Below are 23314 nucleotides of genomic sequence, written 5' to 3' on the forward strand. Positions count from 1 at the left end.
GACAAGGCATAGATACCCCATATATTATGATTTTGAAGAAAATATATAAGTGCTACCTCCTTTATTAGACTAGACAAAGACAGTAGGAAATTTAAAATTGAGAAAGGAGTTCGACAAGGAGACACAATATCTCCGAAGCTGTTTACTGCTGCCCTAGAGGAAGCTTTCAGAAGGTTAGACTGGTCGCAGAAAGGAGTCAATGTGAATGGAGAGTACCTAAACCATTTACGATTTGCAGATGACATTGTGGTCATAAGCCACGATCCCAAAGAATTAGAGGAAAATCTTAATCAGATATGCACAATTAGTAAGGATTTTGAACTAAAGATGAATATGGCTAAAACAAAAGTAATGATGAACAAGTATGCCACAGAAAGGGAAATAATGATTGAAGGAGCAGTAATTGAAAAGGTGGAGTCATGTACTTATCTGGGACAAGTCATAGCTGTAATAATGATAAATGGCTAGAAGTCAAGAGAAGAATAAATTTTGGATGGACATCCTTCGAGCTATGTGTCCTGCTCCTCTTGGGCAGGACACATAGCTCGAAGACATGATGACAGATGGACTAAGAAAATAACAGAATGGTATCCAAGAGGAGCTAGAAGAAAACCTGGAAGACAAAGGCGGAGATGGATAGATGAAATTCATGAGTTTGTGGGTAGTAAATGGATGGCCAGTGCTCAAAACAGAAGGAACTGGAAAGTTGCTGGAGAGGCCTTCATCCTGCAGTGGATTGAAAATGGATGATGATGATGAAGCTAAACCCCAGAAACGCAAGGAAAATAAAGTAATAAATGAGAAAAAATATAAAAATAGGGGTATAAATAGTTTTAGGTGGAAGAGAAAAATGGAGGAGAGGAGAAAAAAAATACACAAAAATATATATACAGAATTAAAAGAATCGAGAAAGAATATTGCCATATAACTTGCAAATCAATGTGTTCGTTAGCTGTCAACCACCAGGACTGCAAGTAAGAAACAGCAATAACGTGTCTCTATTATTGATGTAAAATACATGCCAAGTAGAAAATGAAATTTAGTAAAAACGTTGGTAAAAATTAAATTTGGTAAAAATTTTTGGTTAAAAATTAATAGAAATTGAAATAAGCAGGTGTAGAAAAAAGGAGGGACAATTTATGTGGATGGTATGCAGTTGTAGTTATGTACACACACACACACACACACTCAGGGCCGTGCAAATGGGGGGGGGGTGCATTGGATGCACCACAGGACCCCCTGACCTTGGGGACTCCAATATAGGGAGCCATGAAAGTGTCAACATAAATAAACGAGGCTCCTTAACCCCTTTTGCATCCGGGTCCCCCAAGTACTTTTGCACGGCCTTGCACACAGTGTCCAGTTACAACATTCTAACCACCTACTTAATATTTGGTATGGTCTCCTTTTGCCTTCAGTATGCTGCCACACAACAAGGCATGGACCCTGTAAGGCCTCTGAACATTATAGGAGCTATGTTGTATCATGTTGACAGGATTGTGTCCCAGAGATCTGCAGTAGTCCATGTTGGAGGATCCAAATGCTGTATCTGCTCATCCACATAATCCCAGATATGTTTTGTGGGATTCATATCTTGCAAAATTGGCAACCAAGGTAGCAGTGGAAGTGATGTTTGTGTTTGGTGAACCACTCTCGAACAATACCGGCAGGTTGCATTATTCTGCTGGAACACACTTGTGCAATTTGGGAAAACTATCACCATGAAGGGGTACCTGATAAGGCAGAATGGATAGATAGATTTGGCATTCAGAATCTTGGGGGTATGAGAGCTCCAAGAGATTTTCAGGAAAACATCCTCCATTACAAAACACTGCCACCACCTGTCTGTTTTTGTTGGACCAGGATGTCAGAGTGATTCTTCTCCACATTTTGTCACTACCTTCAATCTACAATCCAAATGGCATAGCAGTAAACGTGATTCATCAGAAAGACAGCTTTTTTCCAGTCATCAATGGTCCAGTGACACTGTTCATATGCAAACTTTAGGTGTCATTGGCACCTAAAATATGTGAAATGGCTTTGGGAACTGGACTTTGACTGGGCACCTACTCTGAGGTCCACATGGGGGAGAGCTCATCGGATTGTGTTCTTGGAAGCACCACTGGTCTTCCTGTGTTTAAAGTCCATGGTCAGCCATTCTATTGTTTTCTGTCTATAAGCTCACACAAGGCAGGATAGCTTACATTTACAATGATCACTGTTGTAGTATGGGAACCTACCATTGGCCCAGCAACTGCTCTCTGTCTGCTGTCTGCCCACTCTCAGCGTTCTGCAAATAGCCCACAAGATTCAGTTACTGTAATACTTCCATCCATCAACCAGTACCCAGCAATCATTCCTTTTTTGAAATCCCTCCAATCACATCCTTTGCCCACGTCGATCAAGTACTTTGTATGGACCGCATATCATGAACCTGCAGTATCACATTTACTGGTTCTCATTGCAGCATGCATTCCTTTACCATGCATGGAGGAATGGCTGATTGCCAAAACATGGGGATGGTCAGTTTTTATTGGTGTGTGTGTGTGTGTGTGTGTGTGTGTGTGTGTGGCATATGATACAAGAAAACAAGCTATACAGCATCAGCCAAAACAAAAAATCCATTTTACCTATCCATCCCCTCCAATAACTTGTATAGTTCTTCCTTGAATTTGTTCAAACTATCCACTTCCACAACAGCAGATGGAAGCTTGTCTGCAATAAACCATCCATTGGCTGAAGGCAAACTTCCGCACAGCTATTCTGAAACCATCCTTCCTCAGTTTGAATTTATGTCCCCTCATGTGCATAGTCTGAGCAAGAGGAAGAATGCCATCAGCATTGAGTTTGCTCAAACCTTTCGAAGCCTTGAACACTTTAATCAGATCACCTTACAGGTGCCTAGTATCTGGATGCTGCAATTTGCAGAACAAGCCTTTCTTGGTAAGAGCACCTCTTCTCTTTACCCGTTCCAGCTGCTTAACATCCTTCCTAAAATGTGGCCTCCAGGCCTGTATGCAGTTCTCAAATGTGGCCCGACCATTGCATTATATATTAGGATAATCACTTTTATCCCTTCCAGCAAAATTACTGTATATCATTGACAAAACTCCATGAGCTCTCTGGACAGCCTGTCTACACTGCTCATAGAACTTCATATCTGACTGCACAGTTATCCCCAGGTCCTTTTCATTTTCCACTACCCCAAGTGTAGTACCACACAGTAGTTACATTAACCTGTGATTACTGTGATCTATATGCAGTACTTTGCATTTGTCAATGTTAAACTTTATTTTCCATTTCTCACCCATCTGCCTAATATTTCAAGATATTTTTGCAGCAGCATACTTTTGTGTGTGTGTGTGTGTGTGTGTGTGTGTGTGTGTGTGTGTGTGTGTGTGTGTGTGTGTGTGTGTGTGTGTTGCTTCTCTTGAAGGGGTATAGCATATAAGGGAAATGAAATGTTTAAATGCGTTAGGCAGTGGAATCACTTATGATAAATCGCATATCACATGACTTTCCTTGACAATTTTGCAAAATTGTTAACAAAAGTCATATAAATATAATTAGAACTTTTATATATAAAATTGAAGTAATTAGTAATTTAACATACTGAAAAATAAATTCAGCACCACATTCTTACAAACTAAGTTATGATTTGTATTTATGTTTTTGTAGTGGGTTTTCAGAAATTAACAAGCCAAAATTAAAAATGCATAAATCTCTAGATGTACAGGATAATTATAATTGAAGTGCATTACTTTGATGGCCTGTAGATATGAAATGTCTAATCATATAGAGGTGAAATTTAGCAACAGTCAGATTTAAGGTTGACTGATTGAGAGAGCTAAAGATTTGGAAATATGTAAAAATGATTTGTTTGAGATTGGTTTTTGCTAGGTTAGCAACATACACTGGTGTTCAGTCTTGCATATAACTCCACTGCATTATTAAACACAGTGTCCAAATAACTTCTGTCTTGAAGATTTGGAATAGCACTCTGGATATGGAATTCATGGTGTTGCACACCAGTTATGATACTTCACAGGATTATGTGATTGAACCCTCAAAGAAGGGTACTATAATAAATATAGTGCTGAAATTGCAACACTAACGTGAGAAAAGGGGACAGGAGTGCAGTTAAATTTTGTAGATATGTGGATGTGTTTCTCAATATCTGGTAATCCCAAGTAGCAACATTATTGTTCAGTTGGAAGTGTAGCTTGTTGGTCTACAGAATTTTGCATGCTATTTAGCTGTACTACCTGCCTAAATTCTAGCCAGGAACTGAAGTAGAAGCTGCAAATTTCTTAGCCTCACTCAGAGTCAGCTGCCAACTGTGTGCAGTTTTTATGGGTACCAGTGAAATTTCAGTGCTGGACCTTATGAGCAATTTAATTTGAGAGGTTCAATTGTCTAGCAACCACTTCTTTGCTATCAGAAAAATGTGAATTATGTGATATCCTCAGTCCTTGCAGTAGCAGTTTCATTAACATTACTTTAAGAATCTGATGGCCTTTCTCTGCCATGTAATGCATACACAAACTACCTGGTTCCTCATACTTCTGTATTATGCTGATCATCCATTTTGTGATAGAGGCCCATATTTTAATCTTTCCAGTTAGCACTTTTAATGAAGTGCAGGCAAGGAATTTTTTTTTTTTTTTCTTCCAATAGAGCCTCACCAACATAGCACAGTCATTTAAATTTAGTCATGTTGATCAGCTGTAAAAACAACTTGTTTATCGACATGCAGTATTGGAATATAATTAATGTAATTAACCATTTTCTGTCAGCAGCCTTATTAGGACTATCCTGTAAATACTTCTACCCCTAATTACATACACTTAAAAGTGCTTGTACTCGTTACAGAATTAGAATGTGAGGCTGTAAATGCATGTTCAGACAAATTAGGATATGAAGCTATACGTGCCCTCCATCGGCAATTAGATGATGATGCAAATGGAAATGTGGATGTTGCGGAAAGTGATGAGGTATGTTTTATTTTTTATCTTTTCTTTTTTTTTTTTGTCACAATTTATTTTTTGGTTATTAATATAGTTTTCATGTATACTGACCTATTATGAGAAATATTTGTAACATCTATTTTTTCATTTTATATAATTTTTTAAATTTAATTTATTTTTAAAATGCCAAAAAGCTTCTAAATGGTTGGCATGTGTTTCAAATAAATAGCAGTGTCCATTTGGAGTAGTGTTTTTTTTTTTTTTTTTTACATGGTCTGCAAATGCATCAGATCAAATCAAAATGCATCATTCTTGCCGTGAGTGCCTTCACAGTGAGATTGATGCATTTTTAACAAACTCCATTTACTCAGTGTTCTGGACAGACTTTCCCTCTGCATGTCAGTATCATTAAATTTTTATCTTCAAACAGGCCTATGGGGCTGGGAAATTCCATACTGCAATAATTAAGGACAAACACCAGCCAAGAAATAAAAAAAAAATTACTATAAAAATAATAAAATAATATGATACACTATCGGAAGACTAAAATACTACAATAAATTACGATAAAACGTTAAAAATATACTGAAGCAATAAAATTATCTAAAATAAACTGGATTAAAAACGATAAAACCTGAGTCTTTCGGAGACTGCTGTCTCCTTCAACAGTATACTATTACTGCAATGACACATCCTTAAGTAGCAGGAGCATGGCACTCATGCACGTGGTCCATCAGACACATGGTCGGCATTCCACACGCGCGCATCGGAAACGGAAATGGCTCGGGAGCGTGTCAAACAACCGGTCATCCCGTCTGAGGACAACTGCCTCGAACAGGGGGGGGCGTAAACGTGTCCCCCTGTTAATGGTATTACGACTGGATGAACCGATTCGCAAGCTCTCGAGCCACTTGCGTTCTCAAAATCCATGGGCACTGTCCGTAATGACCGCGTCTTCAGGGGAGATCTGATTCTGCTTCTCCCAGAAATGCTCTGCCACAGCAGACCTTGCATAATTAGCAGTCTTAATAGCGGTCATGTGCTCTCCCAGACAGACATATTAAGACTGTTAATTATGCGAGGTCTGCTATGGCAGAGCATTTCTGGGAGAAGCAGCATCAGATCTCCCCTGAAGACGCGGTCATTATGGACAGTGCCCATGGATTTTGGGAACGCAAGTGGCTCGAGAGCTTGCAAATACTACAATAAATTACGATAAAATAAACTACGATAAAACATTAAAAATATACCAAAGCAATAAAATTTATCTAAAATAAACTGGATTAAAAGCGATAAAACCTGAAGCTTTTGGAGACTGCTGCCTCCTTCTTCAACAGTATACTATTACTGCAATGACACATCCTTAAGTAGCAGGACCATGGCACTCATGCACGTGGTCCATCAGACACATGGTCGGCATTCCCCATGTGCGCATTGGAAACGGAAATGGCTCGGGAGCGTGTCAAACAGAACCGGTCATCCCGTCTGAGGACAACTGCCTCAAACAGGGGGTGTAAACATGTCCCCCTGTCCCTGTTAATGTTATTACGACTGGATGAACTGATTCGCAAGCTCTCGAGCCACTTGCGTTCCCAAAATCCATGGGCACGGTCCGTAATGACCGCGTCTTCAGGGGAGATCTGATGCTGCTTCTCCAAGAAATGCTCTGCCACAGCAGACCTCACATAATTAGCAGTCTTAATAGTGGTCATGTGCTCTCCCAGATGGACATATTAAGACTGCTAATTATGTGAGGTCTGCTGTGGCAGAGCATTTCTGGGAGAAGCAGCATCAGATCTCCCCTGAAGACGCGGTCATTACAGACCGTGCCCATGGATTTTGGGAACGCAAGTGGCTCGAGAGCTTGCGAATCAGTTCATCCAGTCGTAATAACATTAACAGGGACAGGGGGACACGTTTACACCCCCTGTTTGAGGCAGTTGTCCTCAGACGGGATGACCGGTTGTTTGACACGCTCCTGAGCCACTTCCGTTTCCGATGCGCGCGTGGGGAATGCCGACCATGTGTCTGATGGACCACGTGCATGAGTGCCATGGTCCTGCTACTTAAGGATGTGTCATTGCAGTAATAGTATACTGTTGAAGAAGGAGACAGCAGTCTCCGAAAGCTTCAGGTTTTATCACTTTTAATCCAGTTTATTTTAGATAATTTTATTGCTTCGGTATATTTTTAATGTTTTATCGTAGTTTATTTTATCGTAATTTATTGTAGTATTTTAGTCTTCCGATAGTGTATCACATTATTTTTATAGTAAATTTTTTATTCCTTGGCTGGTGTTTGTCCTTAATTATTGCAGCATTAAATTTTTGTTTAACATAATTATATGAGCTGTCAAATTGTCATTTATGTGTATATCTAAAAGCAAACTATATTTCATACAAAACTCATCAGTCTGATGTTGAAGGCAAGTCACCATTAGTTGTCTGGCCTGTACTTAAAATAAATAGCACTGCTCTAAGAAGTATAATTTTGCTGTTTTTATTAGTAATATATGCCATTACTCAGAGGGCTGTTTCCAAGATTATCTCATTGTCATCGGGGAACAATGTTGTTTATTGAGGTGCAGGACAAAGGAAACCCATGATTCATTGTGTATTTGCCTATGTTAAGTGAACTTTACATTTTCTTACATTAGGCTTACATTTTACACTGACATTGTAAGTGTAAAATGTAAGCTGATGACCAAAGAGATCTTCATAAAGATCTCTAACAGGAATGAAAGAGGCTTCACTCTGACTAACAGAGTGAAACCTTGCAATCATTGCTAAATCTTAATCATTGACTCTTTATGGGAAATACATTTCCTGAACAATGGCATCATATCTTTGTACTTGCCTTTCTAAAACCAAGTAAAGACCCAACCAGCCAAATTCGTAAACCCCCTCTTGCAGTGAGACTTAATCTACTGGTTGAGCAGTCTCCTCTTTACCTCTGTGACCTACAGACAACCTGATATAACCTGGCTGCAAAAGAAATGTAGATTACCTTTTAAGCTTAACTCAAGGTGACCTAGTGTGCAGATCCTGTCGTATTCATACAGATGTTCTGAAGCAAGCAAACAATAATGATTACCATTTAACCTGATTTCACTGTAATGAAAATATTTCCAATTCTGGGATGATTTCCCTTAAGAATACTTATTAAATATCATTTGAAAGAATCTGCTCAGAGCAGAAGAACTTCCTCAATGCTGTAACTGTAATATTCCTTGATCAGTTAAACATTTACACTAAGAATGCCCCATCTGTGACAGAACACAGACCTTCCTTTTCAGTACAATCATACTTCAGCATGTATTGGAAGATAGGAAATTTTTATCAAATGTCTTTTCATAAAAGGTTAAACCGTTACAACCTGTAATTTTTATGCTCTAATACTTTTCACAACAAAAGTAATGATTTTTAAAAGTCCATTTACGCATAAAATTATTGGTTTAAAAAGAAAAACTGTATGATAAAATTATTGATGGTTAGTGCAGGAATGAATAAACTAGTTTGGTTTGTCAGTTGTGGGCAAGATTCATTCACTAAATGCCAGCATTTCCTTAAGATGAATGAGGAAGAATTGGACTGCATCAACAGACAGCTCCATATCATAACAGATCCACCACTTTTAACCATTTACATGGATGGCTAATATTGAGTGCATTTCATATTGTAAACTTAGTCAAGGGAGGAATAAAGAAATGCCAGCATCATTTACTTAAAAAAAAAAAACAGAAAGCAAGTTTAGAAAGCTACATCAAATGAAGTTCACAATTACAAACTCTACAGTTTCTACATTCCAGAAAAAGATTGTACTCGCATCCATTATTTAAAAAAATATATATTTTTTAACCATTTCTGCATGTTTTGTAGTATGGTGTACTGTTACCTAATCATAAAAAAATCATTTAGTGTGTGTGTATTTGTGTGCGAGAGAGAGAGCGGAATTAAAAACTACTACCCAAATCCGACAAAATGTAATAATAAGAACAGATATGGAATCGTAATGAAAGAGGCCCTGTGTTTTCTGAATTTCAAATCTTCCAGTTTGTGTAGAAGCAGGCTACTCTTTTGATAGAAAAAAAAGCATTAGAATTATTAGTCTAATTCAGTATAATCATTTGTTATCTTAACATTATATATGCATTCTTTAGACTTTTCTGTCTTGAAATAGTGCTCTTGACTAAATATGAGTATTAATATATATTTCCTTTATAGTTCTTGAGAGATGAATTACAATATGAAAATGGATATGAACGACAGAAAAGTTTTCATCGTAATGATAAATATATAACAGTAGAAGAACTGTGGAATATGTGGAAGATTTCAGAAGGTAAAAATATTTTCACTCTTTTCATAAAACAACTCTGTTTTTTGTATGCATATGGATTGTGTGTATGGTAGTTTTGAAATGCTGTTGGCATCTTCTCTCTAATATAAAGTGAAAGAAAGTAAATATGCAGACAGGTGTGTTTAAATGCTAGTGAATTAAATAATTAGTAGTCTACTTTGGAAGGCACAAAAGACACCGTATCCTAAAGCATGCAGTATAAAAGGTGTGTATTTATTTAGCTTCAGCTTTATACTGGTGAACCCAAAGTTAAGTAATGATTTAATTTTTCACATAAGTAACAAATAATGTGTACTAAATTTTTTTTTTTTTTCAGGGATTTAAGGTAAATAAATAGAGAAACCAAGAACATGCATCTAACCTGGGAATTTGAGTTTAGAAACAGCTGTTCAATTGCAGAAGCTGAGTGCACTTTTCAGTAGATATATTGTGTAGGAATTGCACAATACATCAAGGCACATCATCAGATGTGTGGAAAAATTTTGGATGGATGGTAATGTAGGCAGCATTGCACACTTGGGTCAACTGAGCATTTCCATACAGCACAATGTCATGGAGCATAATTGTCACAAGTCCACTACACAATCTGCACAATGTCACTGAGGTGCAGGCACCTCTCACAATAGGTAGCTATGGAATGAACATTTCATTGCCACAAATCCAAATGAAAGGCCTTGGCATTTTCCATACAAGGCTTTGCCTGGTTCAGAAAACGATAGTTACAAGCTGGTAGTTGAGCATACAGACAGTTTGCAGGTGCCTCTAGTCCTGGTGCAGGGTCCATGGTTTCATCATAGACTCATGGTGACATATGAAGCCCATTTCCACTTGAGTGGTTATATCAGTAAGCAGAATTGTCACATATGGGACATGGAAACTCATATGCCATAGAGATTGCACTGGCACCCTTTGCATAATGACTGTATCACTCTTTGATATGGCATTACATTCAAACATGTTTGTGGTCCTTTTTTTTGTTGGTGATGTGGGAACTCTCACTGTGAATTGCTTTATAATTCTGCTTCCCTCTTTATTGCAGAAAGATGGCACAGCCTATCAGACTGTAAATGCAACCCTCCAGCTGCTTCACAGCCATTCTATATGATGGCTCTCTCAGTATGGAGGTGTCAGCTAGTCAATTGCTGAGAGAAAATGTATATCACTCTGCCATAATCAATAGATGACCTCAAAAAGCATATATGGACTTTGATCAGCATGACCAAACTCGTTGGGATGGAGAAAGTGTAGGGCAGAGTGTTCAAGTATGCACAGATGCCAGAGGCATCTTGAAGGTATGATTTTCATACAGCTGTATTTGGCAAAACTCCATTGCTTTTTCAATTTTTTTTTCTTTCTTTTCTTTTTTTTTTTTTTTTGCCTGTCAGTTTCTGTATCCAGTTAAAAACATTTAACCGGATACAGAATGATTTTTTTTTATACTGTATATATTAACCTAATATATATGTAGTAGTAGTAATAATAGTGGCATGTGATGCAAGAAAGCAAGCTTATGAGCTTTGCATCATCAGCCAAAAAAAAAAAAAAAAAAAAAATTTACACAACCATTCCCTATAAATGTTTGCCCAGTTCCTCCTTACATTTATTTAAATTATCAACTTCTACAATGATAGATGGAAGTTTTGTTCCAGCAATTAACCACCCGCTGGCTAGAGGCAAATTTCCGCACATCTATTCTACAGCTGTCTTTCCTCTATTTGAATTTATGTCCCCTTAGATTCCTAATCTGAACAAGTGGAAGAATCCCATCAGAATTCAGCGTGCTCAACCCATTCAAGGCCTTATACACCTCAATCAGATCACCTCGCAGGTGCCTAGTCTCCAGCCGCTGCAATTTGCAGAACTTAAGCCTCTCTTGGTAAGAGGATCCCTTCATTCCCCTCACCAATCTTGTTGTCCTTTTCTGTACACGCTCAAGCAAATCTACATCCTTCCTCAAATGAGGCCTCCAGACCTGTACGCAGTACTCAAGGCCTTATACAGAAGGACAATCACCTCCTTTTCCCTGCTAGCAAAATTCCTGTATATCATTGACAAAACCCCATGACCTGCCCTGGCAGCCTGTCTGCATTGCTCAGAAAACTTCATATCTGACTGCGCAATTACTCCCAGGTCTTTTTCATTTTCTTTCACCTTAAGTGTAGTACCACACAGTTGGTACATTCCTCTGGGGTTACTTCTACCCATATTCAGTACTTTGCATTTGCCAATGTTAAACTTCGGTTGCCACTTCTCAGCCCATCTTCCCAAATTTTCTAGATCCTGTTGCAGTAGCACACTGCCATTACTGTCATTAACAACCTTGCCAACCTTTGTATCATCTGCAAACTTCGACACTAAGCCTGATATACCTTCATCAATATCATTGATAAATGTACAAAACAACAGTGGACCCAACACCGAACCATGTGGAACTCCACTAATAACATTAGTCCACGAAGAGCAGTGTCCATTGATTATCACCCTCTGTTTTCTCCCACTCAACCATCCTTTTATCCATTGTAGCAACTTGCACTCAATACCATTCTATTCCAATTTGTACAGTAGTCTTCCATGCGCAACAGTGTCAAAAGCTTTCCTGAAATCCAAGTATATGATATCAAAATTATTTTTTGCATCAAGTTCCTTTGTAACCACATCATAATATCCAATCAGATCTGTCAGACAAGACTTTCCCTTAAGAAACCCATGCTGTGTCTGAATTATTGTTTCAGTCTTGTCTAGATGATCCTGCAATACATTTTTAACCAGTGACTCCATTATTTTACCTGGAACAGAAGTTAAACTAACTGGTCTGCAATTACTCGTGTCACCCTTCGATCCCCCTTTGTGGGAGATACATTTGCACATCTACAGTCCATGGGGACCTTCCTGAATCCAAGATTGCTCTCATAATTATGGCTAAGGGTTGCTTACTTCCTTTGCAGATTCCTTTAATATAACTGGATAGATCTCATCCACCCCAGGTGCCTTTCTTATATTTAAATTCAACAATTTCTCTTCCACTTTGCTCTCAGTTATTATAAAATCATTAAGCTCCCTGCTACAATTTGATAATCTTCTGGCATTTTCAATCCTTAATAACTCCTCATGTGTGAATATAGATGCAAAATACTCATTCAGTTTGTTTGCTATCTGAGCAGGATCATCAACAGTCGGACTATTGATATCAAGTGGACCAATCAGATTCATCCCCTTCCTTTTACAGTTTATATAAGTAAAGAAATTCTTGCTGTTTTTCTTAAAGATTTCTCGTAATCTGTCTTTGCCTGCCTAACCTTCTTTGTGACTTGATTACAGACTAGCTTATATCTGCCATAGGCTTCTGTGTCGCTTGATAATTTATATGCATCCCATGCATTTTTATTCTCTGCCACAAGTCTCGTTAGTTCATTTGACAACCATTTAGGCCTCAACTTTGAACAATATTTCTTAATAGGTATGAAATTTTTAATAGCTTCCACAATTAATTCCTTGAATGCTTCCCACTTAGAATTTGCTGTTGGTAACACCATCAGTTGGTCCCACTGTACAGAATTTAAAAACTCTGAGACCACTGTAGTCACCTTTACGGAAGCAAAAACCCTTTCCTTTACCCTTAATGGTAATTATATCTTTAAGTAAATCCCACATCAGTACACTGTGATCACTGCCATCTAGTGGTTCCTTTATCTGAAATTCTTAATACACAAATGATCACTGTTAATAATCAGATCAAGAGTATTACCCTCTCTGGTTGCCTCTCAAACATGCTGCTGCAGAAAACAATCATCCGGTAAATCCACAAAAGTCTTACTAGTGTGCGAGTGACCGATCCACAAGTTTCAGTCAATATCTGGGAAGTTAAAATTCCCCATTATAAGACATTCTGATTTACTGGCCCACTCTATTTCTCTGTACAATTGTTCATTGTACTCATTCGAGTCATTAGGCCTATAACACACTCCTACTCTTATTTTTCCTTTCCCAGTGCTTAAGTCACACCAAACTGACTCAACAGTGCACTGTTCACCTATATCAACTGGATGCACTTCTTTTGATTTTATGTTTTTCTTAATTAACAGCATAACCCCTCCTCCCTTCCTATCCTGTCTATCCTTTATGTACACATTGTACTCCCCAAATTCCAATTCTGCATTCCTAATATCTGTGTGACACCACATCTCTGATATCCCAACAAATATCCGCCTTTGGTGTTTTGACCAACACTTCAAATTCATCATTATTTATTATACTTCTAGCATTGGTATACATGCACCTTTTCTTATTCTTAGTTACCCTAACACATCCCATATACCCACCTGTTTCACGATGACTGCCATCAGTCCCTGAAACCCCCACCACCCCTCGCTCCAGGCTGCTGCTTATTCTAATAGAAGTAGTGCAAAAATCACCTTCACCTCTGCCTGCCTCTACTTTTAGTCTGTGAATCCCCCCCCCAAGCTAGCAGTTTTCCGAACCACCTAACACTGCCTCGATAGCATCAGCAAATATTCTTGCACCCTTTCTATTAAAGTGTATCCCATCCCTGTAGAAGCAGTCTCTCCTGTTAACAAGCATAGACCACACTGAAAAAAATTCTACCCCTTGAGCCTTGTACATTCCCTCCAGGGAATGTACAAGGCAGAATTGCAGACACTTTCAAATTTAATCCTAAGTCACGACTTTTTTTGCAACATTGACCTGTACTTGTTAAATAAATTTTTAGATCTCGTACTCTTAATGTCGTTGGTGCCAACGTGTATAACAATATCACCCTTTGTGCTCTTAAAAGATGATATATGCTTCACGTCATCATCACTCCTGGCAGACATACCCTGGTCCTATTCCATCTATCCTTTTTACACATTATATTCCCCATCTCCCTGACAATAGAGTCACCAACAATAACTGGTTCCTTTGGGACCAGCGCATTCTGCCTTGGAGATTGGCACTGTGTTGCCTGATGCACAGGAGTGAGCTTTTGCATTGAGTTGGGCAGCTGAGAGCTTGATGGGCCCTCATATTAATTTCTTTGAGGGCATCTACCCTACATCTCAAGCTCTCATAGACATCCATTAGAACGCTGAGTTGATGCCTAATTTCTAGACACACTCTGCACCTGGCACACACAGACATTCTCCTTGGCTGGAACATGTTCTGTTCCAGAGAGTTTGGCAAACATTTCACAAGTTGCACATTTTTTCAGGCTGTGATGTGTTCGAGAATCTCCCCCCTCGGTTCTCCCCCGAGTCACAGCACTCCTGCCACTTTGTGCCCGTTGCTTTGCTGCTCTAGTCTTGGGCATGATATTTAAAATTAATAAGATCAATAAATTTAATTAATTAATTGTCAATACTACACTATTTAATAGAATCTTAAATGCAGTGATGCGTATTATGCTATATAATTTTACGTTAGAGCTACCTATTTACCACAATTAAAAATTTGAATTTCCTACCACTCTCTATACAAAAACAATGGCTGCAAGATTTGAATGAAACAATGGTTTTAAGTATATTAAGTAGTAATCTAAAAAACTTATGTAAATTAAAAATAACCAGCATAATTAGAACTGTAAGGCTACTTAATGTATTAATGTACAGGGCACTTCTAAGTACCAAAACAAGTAAAGAAAAAGGAAAAAAGTTAATATACATATCCAGTTCTGGATGGTTACAGTGATATGGCTGTATGAATTTTAAACAATGGCTACCAGTTTTGAATGATAAATAATAAGTAGCCATATACCTGGTAATGTGTTCATAATATATATGTATCTGTTTATGATATATCCGTATTAATTTATTTTTTACCATTCATTTCTAAAATTTAAAAAAAACTTTTTTAAAATTTAAGTAGTCTTAGCTTTGTAAATGTTTAGAATCAGACATGTTTATACAAACCTCTTTTGGTACTTAGAATTGCTCCTATAATTTTGTTGGCATAATTTATAAACACCTTGCATTATAGTATGTTTCCTTTAAAAGCACCGCATCTTTCTCACTTAAAATTAGGTTTAGGCTAGTTGTTATCTGGCCCCTGTATTTGGATGAAATTTTTGAATCTGATATTAAAATTGGGCTAAATATTACCATTTAGATTTTATAATTTCTAAATAAAAATTTTTTTTGTCTTAACTGCTCATTTTTTGCCTCATTGAGGAAGTTTAGTCCAAAAACTTTATCAAAAAGCAGTGCACAAAAGATGTTTTCACATAAAAGAAAACATCTATGGTGGCACTGATAACAGGTATAAATATCCCCAGAAAAAATCCCATTTTCTAATTATTATTATAATACTTGCACACATTACTGACAATAATCACAATTTAATTATATCAAAATCACAGATTAAAATTTGCAAAAAATCATACAAATTATAATCAAACGTTTAAGTATTATAATAATCTTAATATACTTGAATAATCTTAGTAATACTTAAAGTAATACTCCATTATTTAGGTAACTCTTATCCCCTTGCAGTGTGCATTGTCGTAGAAGGTTGTTGTTGTTTTGGTTTTTAGGAGCATTAGCAACTAAGGCCATATTGCTCTGGGAATATGTGGTAGTCATTCCATACTTTTCCGCGTCCTCCGTATTTGGTGGTGACGGGCTCGAACTCTGGTCTAATCAAGAAGCATGTGCTATGCACTGCTGCTTCTTCCCACCTGGCTACGCCTGTCGTAGAAGGGATTGATTGTACAGTCGAATTCTGTAATTGGGCGATTATTATGAAGGTGTTTTCTTTGTGATTGTTTTGTGTTGCCGAGAAGGGGGTGCTTAGCTGAGATAGGGTGTTTTCCCCTCTATCCTGCTGTTTTAAAATCGGTAAACAAGTTCACGATTTAAAACAGCATTAAGTGGGGGACCCTAGGCATATCAAGCTAGGAGGACAGTGGGCAAGGAAAGCAGTATCAAATTTTGCGATTTTTTTTTTTTTTTTCCAGTATTTAATATTAGAAGTAACCATTAGGTTACTAGGAGGACAGTGTCTTCCAACATTTGAATTTTTAAAAATGTTCGAATCACCATTGCACCCATAAGCACCAATGTCTATTGCAGTGAAACAGTAGTTTGTATGTTGGCACCTCCATAGCCAGGTGGGAAGGAGCAGCAGTGCGTAGCACACGTTTCTTGATTAGACCGGGGTTCGAGCCCGTCACCACCAAATACAGAGGATGCGGAAAGGTCAGGATTTGACCACCGCATATTCCTGGAGAAATATGGCCTTAGTTGCTAATGCTCCTAAAAACCAAACAAACAACAAACAGTAGTTTGTATTGATTTCCGTATCACGGTATCAAATTTTGCTATTTTTTCACTGTTTAATAATAGAAGTAACCGTTAGACGAAATATGGACTTGTACCCAATACCTGGAGTTTTACCTACTTAAATAATCTTATTATAATAATAACAAGAAAATTATTTCTGGGAGATATTTTAACTGGAGATATTTTTTCCAGGATTTGGCGGCACTAGGGAAAAACTGTTTCAATTTTTGAACGGTTTGATCAAAACTTACACTACTTAGAAGGTTGACATTGATCAAAATCTTGCATTTTATCCTTGCATAATATTACTACCCGCTTTCTTGCATAATATTCTGCTTTTATTCTGGCTTAATATTACTACCAGCTGCTTACTGTACCGAATCAACATTAGAGTAAATCACTAGAGTAAAATTGTTACCAATCGATTTTACTCTAGTGGCACCATAGATGTTTTCACATCAAAAATTTCATTAGCAATCAATTGCGTCATTTCCGTTATATCAATAGAGTCATTTCTGTTACATCGATCACGTCATTTCCATTATAAGAAAATTTTGTTACCAGTCGATTTTACTCTAGTGCCGCCATAGATGTTTTCACATCAAAAACTGTAAGTGCAGCCCTCCAGCTACCTCACAAACATTCGTGAGGCAGTTTTCTCAATGTGGAGATGTCGGCAGGTCATCTTAATCACTTATTTTATCCTTTGGAATTACTGAAAGAGCAAGTGTATGCGACTAAGCCATAATCAACAGATGACCTCAAAAAGTACGTGGAATTTGATGAGCATTATCAAACTGTAAATGCAACCTTTCAGCTGCTTCACAAACATTTTATAGGATTGCTCTCTCTCAATACATTTTGAAACAAATATAAATTAATTTTATTTGAAGGAAACACACACTTGCACATGGGCACACACACACCACATACATTTGGTGTGAGGTGGTATGAAACATAACTACCCTTGTACTCAGTTAAACACAGTTACTGTGGACCAAAGATCATATACAACATTGTGTTTGCTTTGATTTTTAATCCAAATAAAATTTGTTTATGTAGTAAGTCATGTAAATTTATATGAATTATCACTGATTAACCTAGTTAATAGAATTATTGTTCACTTGTTATTTTGTTATTTAATTTATGTATATTCTATAAACTTTCTAGTTTTTATTCTTGATTATATCTTCAGTGTTGTGTGTGTCTGTGTTTTATTTTTTATTTTTTTCCAATTTGAATGGACAGTACACAACTGGACTGTTGCAGAAACAGTTGAGTGGCTTGTTACATCAGTAGAGTTGCAGCAATATGTGAAGAACTTTGAGGAGAATACAGTAGATGGTACAACATTGCCAAGGTAAATATGTTAAGATTTCATTACCATTCCATTCATTTCTTATTATAAGATATATTAAGATTTTGAAAGTGAAAATGAGGAAAAATATTTTGATTACAGATAGGGTGTATTAGTGATGGGAATAACTGAATGATGAGTAACTGAGAAATTTTAGTAATCAAAATCTGTTAAAAATGATATAGAAACTTTGGCTGGTTTAGTTTAGCTGGATATAAAATTTGAATTGAATCATTATGTCTTATGTAGATCTGGCCTTGAGGCAGATGGCCCCTAGGAACCATTTACCCCAAGAAGAATGCAAAAAAAATTGGTATAGATTTTGCAAATGATATTTTGGCAGCAACCCTTAATGGGAAAGAATGGAAGATGGAGAAATTAATCAATTATATTACAGCCACAGGATATATTTAGCAATAACCAAAGTGTTATATTATACAGAATAGAATTGCAATGGGTATAGTGAATACAGATGGAGTCTTCTCTGAATCTGATGTTAAGCTTGATAATATTTTGCATTTTGAGGTCACTGAAGAACTTGAAAATATCAGTGTTTTGAGATCAGATTTCAAAATTATAGAATTTATTTATTATTAAAGAGTTATCTGCCATTTTGCAGCCATTGTGATTCATGGTCAAGGTGCTACAGATTTGCACTTGCTAACTAGCTAAGGAGCTATTCAGGTTTCATTTAAAATGATTAATAAAATTAGCAGTAAATTATGTAATGAATTATGATTTGGGAATTGAAGAAAAATAAATTGTCATTGATAAAATATTTAACTAACCCAGAGTGTGCTTCATGGAATTTGGACAGTGAATTTGCAAAAGAAGTTATAAATAAAATGTTTGAATTCTTATATTTATAAAAAAATGATGAAAATGAAAAGACTAAATTTTGCATTTCTCCCACAAAGAATGAAGATAATGTATTAGATCATGACAATTCAAACATTTTATTTATAACTTCTTTTGCAAATTCATTGTCCAAATTTCAGCTTGCTTAAAATCTCCTGAACCTTTAATAATTACATTAAAGCATTCATTTGAGAACTAAATATAAGTGAAAGTACAAAAAAAATTACAGCAAATATTTTATTTCTGTTCAACACACCAAACACATTAAATGAGCATTGGCTGAGAGTTAGCATCTATTTCTTTAATGCTGTTAATTTTGTTTAAGGGATCATCTTGTCTCAGCTAACAAAACATTAAGCTTTTTAAAAGATTATTTTGTAATATTAATTGTATTTTAATGAATTGAATGAGGCAGGTACTATTATGTCAGAATACTTTTTTCTGTACTTTTATGCCTTTTTTAAAAAAAAAAAAATTTTTTTTCCCTTACATAATAAATAAGAATGAAAAATGGAAGCATTGGAAAATTAATAATATTTTGAAATTATATGCCAAAAAGGTATTAGTTAGAAACTTTGATTTTGAATTTTCATAAAAATTTAACAGAAAGTGAAAAAGTTAACCAAAAGTAGTGAAAAACTTTCACTTTTGGTTAAATTTTTTTAAAAAAAATATTTATGAAAATTTAAAATCATCATAAAGTTTCTAACTAATACATTTTTGGCATATATTTTATATCAGAAACAGAGACAAGCTTGGTTTTTTTTTTTTTTTTTTTTTTGTATATGTTTCAATGATTGGTTCTTGAAAAAGATGCTGCGATTGTACATTATGTAACAATATCCACTCTTCTTTAGATATTTTATCATATATATATAATTTATTTTATGTTGTTTTATTACATATAATATTTTCACTCCATCTCTCCTTTTGTCTTCTTGCTATTCCTTCTGTTTTTCATACACATTCTTGATAACTACTGTTTACTAATCTGCATTCCTTTCCCCATTATCTTTCTCTTTCACTATTGTTTTTTTAATAATCTCTTCCCATTCTTACACCCTCTTTTCCACCTTTTTACAGTTTCCCTACCTAATTGAGTTCTTAACTAATCTTTTCCCCTTTCTTCACTCATCTCTCTCTCTCTCTCTCTCTCTTCATTCTTCTGCCCTTAAAACTATTAATCATCATTGGGTTGGTCTGTCTGTCAGTAACCATTGTCCATGAATATTCTGTTTTTCTTTCCTCTCTCTTTTCTTTTTCTTACTTTCTTATTATTTCATTGTCTTCTAATATAAAGTTAACATTATATATATGTACGTGTATATGCTGTTTATTTTTGTTTTTATTCTTCTTTTTAAAAGCTTTTATCTCGTACTTGTTTTGTTTCTCAGAACTTTTTTTTTTTCCCTAAAGAATGGCAGTTGGCAACATTAATTTCCTCTCTGGTGTTTTGGGAATAAAAGATCCCATTCATAGACAGAAGATTACATTAAAAGCCATGGATGTTGTTCTTTTCGGTCCTCCAAAATGTAAGAAATTAAATTATGTATATAAAAGCCATGATTAGTTAAATGCATTTGAGAAAAGTACCGTTATGTGCTATTTGTTATATAAATACAGATAGTTCTCAACTTTACGAGTTAATTCATTCCTAGTGTGCACTCATAAAGCAGGAATTTATTTCCTGTAGATATTTATGGTTTCGTTGTTTTTTTGTTAAATAAAGGTCAACAAAACAATATTTTATGCTTAAACAATGATTTATTTATCAAAAGAAATGAAAACATGGTCTTTAAAATGAAGCAAATTACAGTAATAAAGAAAAATAGCGAAATGCTTAAAGTACGGTACTCACCTTGAATATAATCTGCAATAGTTTTATGAAAAGACTGATGGCTAAATATAAGGTGGAATGGTTAAGTTAATGCATTAAGGTGGGATGAGATTTAATTTAACGGAATTTTAAAATAAGCGCAAGGAAGCAGAAGTGTACTACTCTGTCCCTGGTTGTCATAAAGTAGAAAATAGTTAATCTGGAACATAAAAGAATTGATAATGCCAATAGTCGTGACGACAGACTTTCGTTAAGTTATAACGTCTTCAGTTGGCGGTGGTTAAGTGAGAAGTAATAACGCATGCTGTATTTTGAGGAATTTTCTATACTCTCGTGATGCTCTTTGGAACACGTGGGAATCTCAGATGTGAGAGATTCCAAACCGAGGAAAGGTGAAAGGGAAGTTTTGCGTTTAGGATGTTGAGATTAGTATTGTGTTGAAACCATTCGATAATGAGGGCTTCATATTGAAGAATTTTTTTGTGGCTGGTTTTAAGTCTTATAATGGTGATAGCGGAGTCAATTAAAGGAGTGTGATTGTGGGTTTGAGCTTGAATTGTGAGTTCTGTACTAGCTTGTCCCGATCTAAGACTATTATAGTGGTAGTATGTGCGAGTGTTGGAGGTTTTGGTAGAACCAAACTTGGTAGTAGTACTACTGATATAACAGGCATCACAGTTTGGTTGACATTTAATCAAGTAAATTATATTGTTCAAATCATTGGTTGGGTATTTGTGTGTGTGTGTGTGTGTGTGTCTTTGTAAGTGTTGAATAAGGATCAGAGTTTATTATAAGCTGAAAAAATGAGGGAGATATCAGTACCTGTAAACACACGGCGGAATTGTCTGGCAAGTTCATTATGGTATGGGAGGATGATGCGTATATTTGCGTTGGTGGTGGGTTTTGGTGGATTGTTAATTTTACTTTTGGCGGTGGAAATAGTGTGGTTAATGAGTTGGATTGGGTAGTTCCTAGCTGTAAATTTTTCTGTGAGGTATTGAAGTTCATTGGTTAAGTCATTTTGTGGGGTGCTATATTTGAGAGGTGCTATATTTGAGGGCATTATGTATTTGGTTGTATAAACCGGCTTTTTTGTGCAGCGGGGCGGTGCGAAGCAAAATGTAGGTATTTTCCTGTATGTGTATTTTTTTCTGAAAATCTTTGTACCTAGTTTGGTACCTGTTTTGTAAACAGTGAGGTTGAGAAAATTAATGTGGTTGTTGGTTTCAATTTCAAGAGTGAATTTTAACCTATCATGTATTGAATTAAATTTTAAAAAGAGATTGTCTATAGTGGACCTATTGCCTATTATGAGTATGTCATCAGCGTAACGGGTGTATAATTTTATTTCTGGAGGGAAGGGTTGAAAGATTTGGTTCTCTATTGTGGCTAGGTAAATTTCTGACAGGGGGTCAGAGATACCTAAACCCATGGGTAAACCGAAAATTTTGTTGGAAAATTTTATTGTTGAATCTGAAATATCGGGCGTCTAGTAAAAATGAAGTGAGTTCAAGGATGTTATTAATGGAAAGAGAGGTACGTTTTGTCAAAGTGTTATCTGTTGTTAAGAATTTCCGTAAAGCCTGTAAAGTGTATGGGATATGCACGTTAGTATATAGAGATATTACGTCAAAAGATGCTAGGATATCTCCATCAGAAATGGTAGTATTGCTTATTTTCTGAAAGGCCTGATTGGTGTTGCTGATTTTGAATTCTGAGAATCTGGTAAGAGGGGATATAATTTTAACTAAGTAGGTGGATAGGTTTGCAAAAGCTGACTTACTGAAAGAGATAATTGGTCTTAATGGGTGGCCAGGTTTGTGTAGTTTGGTGATGCCAAACATGTGAGGAAGGATGTTGTTGCAGATTCCTATCTGTTGCAGTGTGTATAAATTGATTTCTTTATTTTGTCTGAGTTTTCTTAAGATTAAATCTAGTTTATTTTTAAGTTTGGTGATATTACACTCCTTTAATTGACTCCGCTATCACCATTATAAGACTTAAAACCAGCCACAAAATTCTTCAATATGAAGCCCTCATTATCGAATGGTTTCAACACAATACTAATCTCAACATCCTAAACGCAAAACTTCCCTTTCACCTTTCCTCGGCTTGGAATCTCTCACATCTGAGATTCCCACGTGTTCCAAAGAGCATCACGAGAGTATAGAAAATTCCTCAAAATACAGCATGCGTTATTACTTCTCACTTAACCACCGCCAACTGAAGACGTTATAACTTAACGAAAGTCTGTCATCACAACTATTGGCATTATCAATTCTTTTATGTTCCAGATTAACTATTTTCTACTTTATAACAACCAGGGATGGAGTAGTGCACTTCTGCTTCCTTGCGCTTATTTTAAAATTCCGTTAAATTAAATCTCATCCCACCTTAATGCATTAACTTTAACCATTCCACCTTATATTTAGTCATCAGTCTTTTCATAAAACTATTGCAGATTATATTCAAGGTGAGTACTGCACTTTAAGAATTTCGCTATTTTTATATTTAGTCTATTATCATGGTACTATAAGAATTCTATAACTTTATACTTGTCAGTAATAAAGAAATTATTTATGTCATACAAATATTAAAGAATGTTCATCAGAAATGCTTCAAGATTCGTTTGTTTTTAAGACAGTCTTCTGTTTTCTTTATAAATTTC

At 36.1% G+C, this 23314-nt stretch overlaps 1 protein-coding gene across 1 annotated transcript in view; it reads left to right on the top strand.

Moving 5' to 3' along the window:
* LOC150089184 (stromal interaction molecule homolog) overlaps nt 1-23314 on the top strand; it is a 112352-nt gene that overhangs the window by 19742 nt on the left and 69296 nt on the right. Inside the window, exons 3-6 of the mRNA XM_090389670.1 lie at nt 4873-4994; nt 9191-9305; nt 17843-17954; nt 20226-20341. Of these exons, the coding sequence (XP_090245796.1) occupies nt 4873-4994; nt 9191-9305; nt 17843-17954; nt 20226-20341 (465 nt within the window). The remainder of the gene's footprint in view (nt 1-4872; nt 4995-9190; nt 9306-17842; nt 17955-20225; nt 20342-23314) is intronic.

Source organism: Mastigoproctus giganteus, chromosome 2, assembly GCF_048544385.1.
Source record: "Mastigoproctus giganteus isolate SK-2022 chromosome 2, ASM4854438v1, whole genome shotgun sequence".
Taxonomy (NCBI): Eukaryota; Metazoa; Arthropoda; class Arachnida; order Uropygi; family Thelyphonidae; genus Mastigoproctus; species Mastigoproctus giganteus.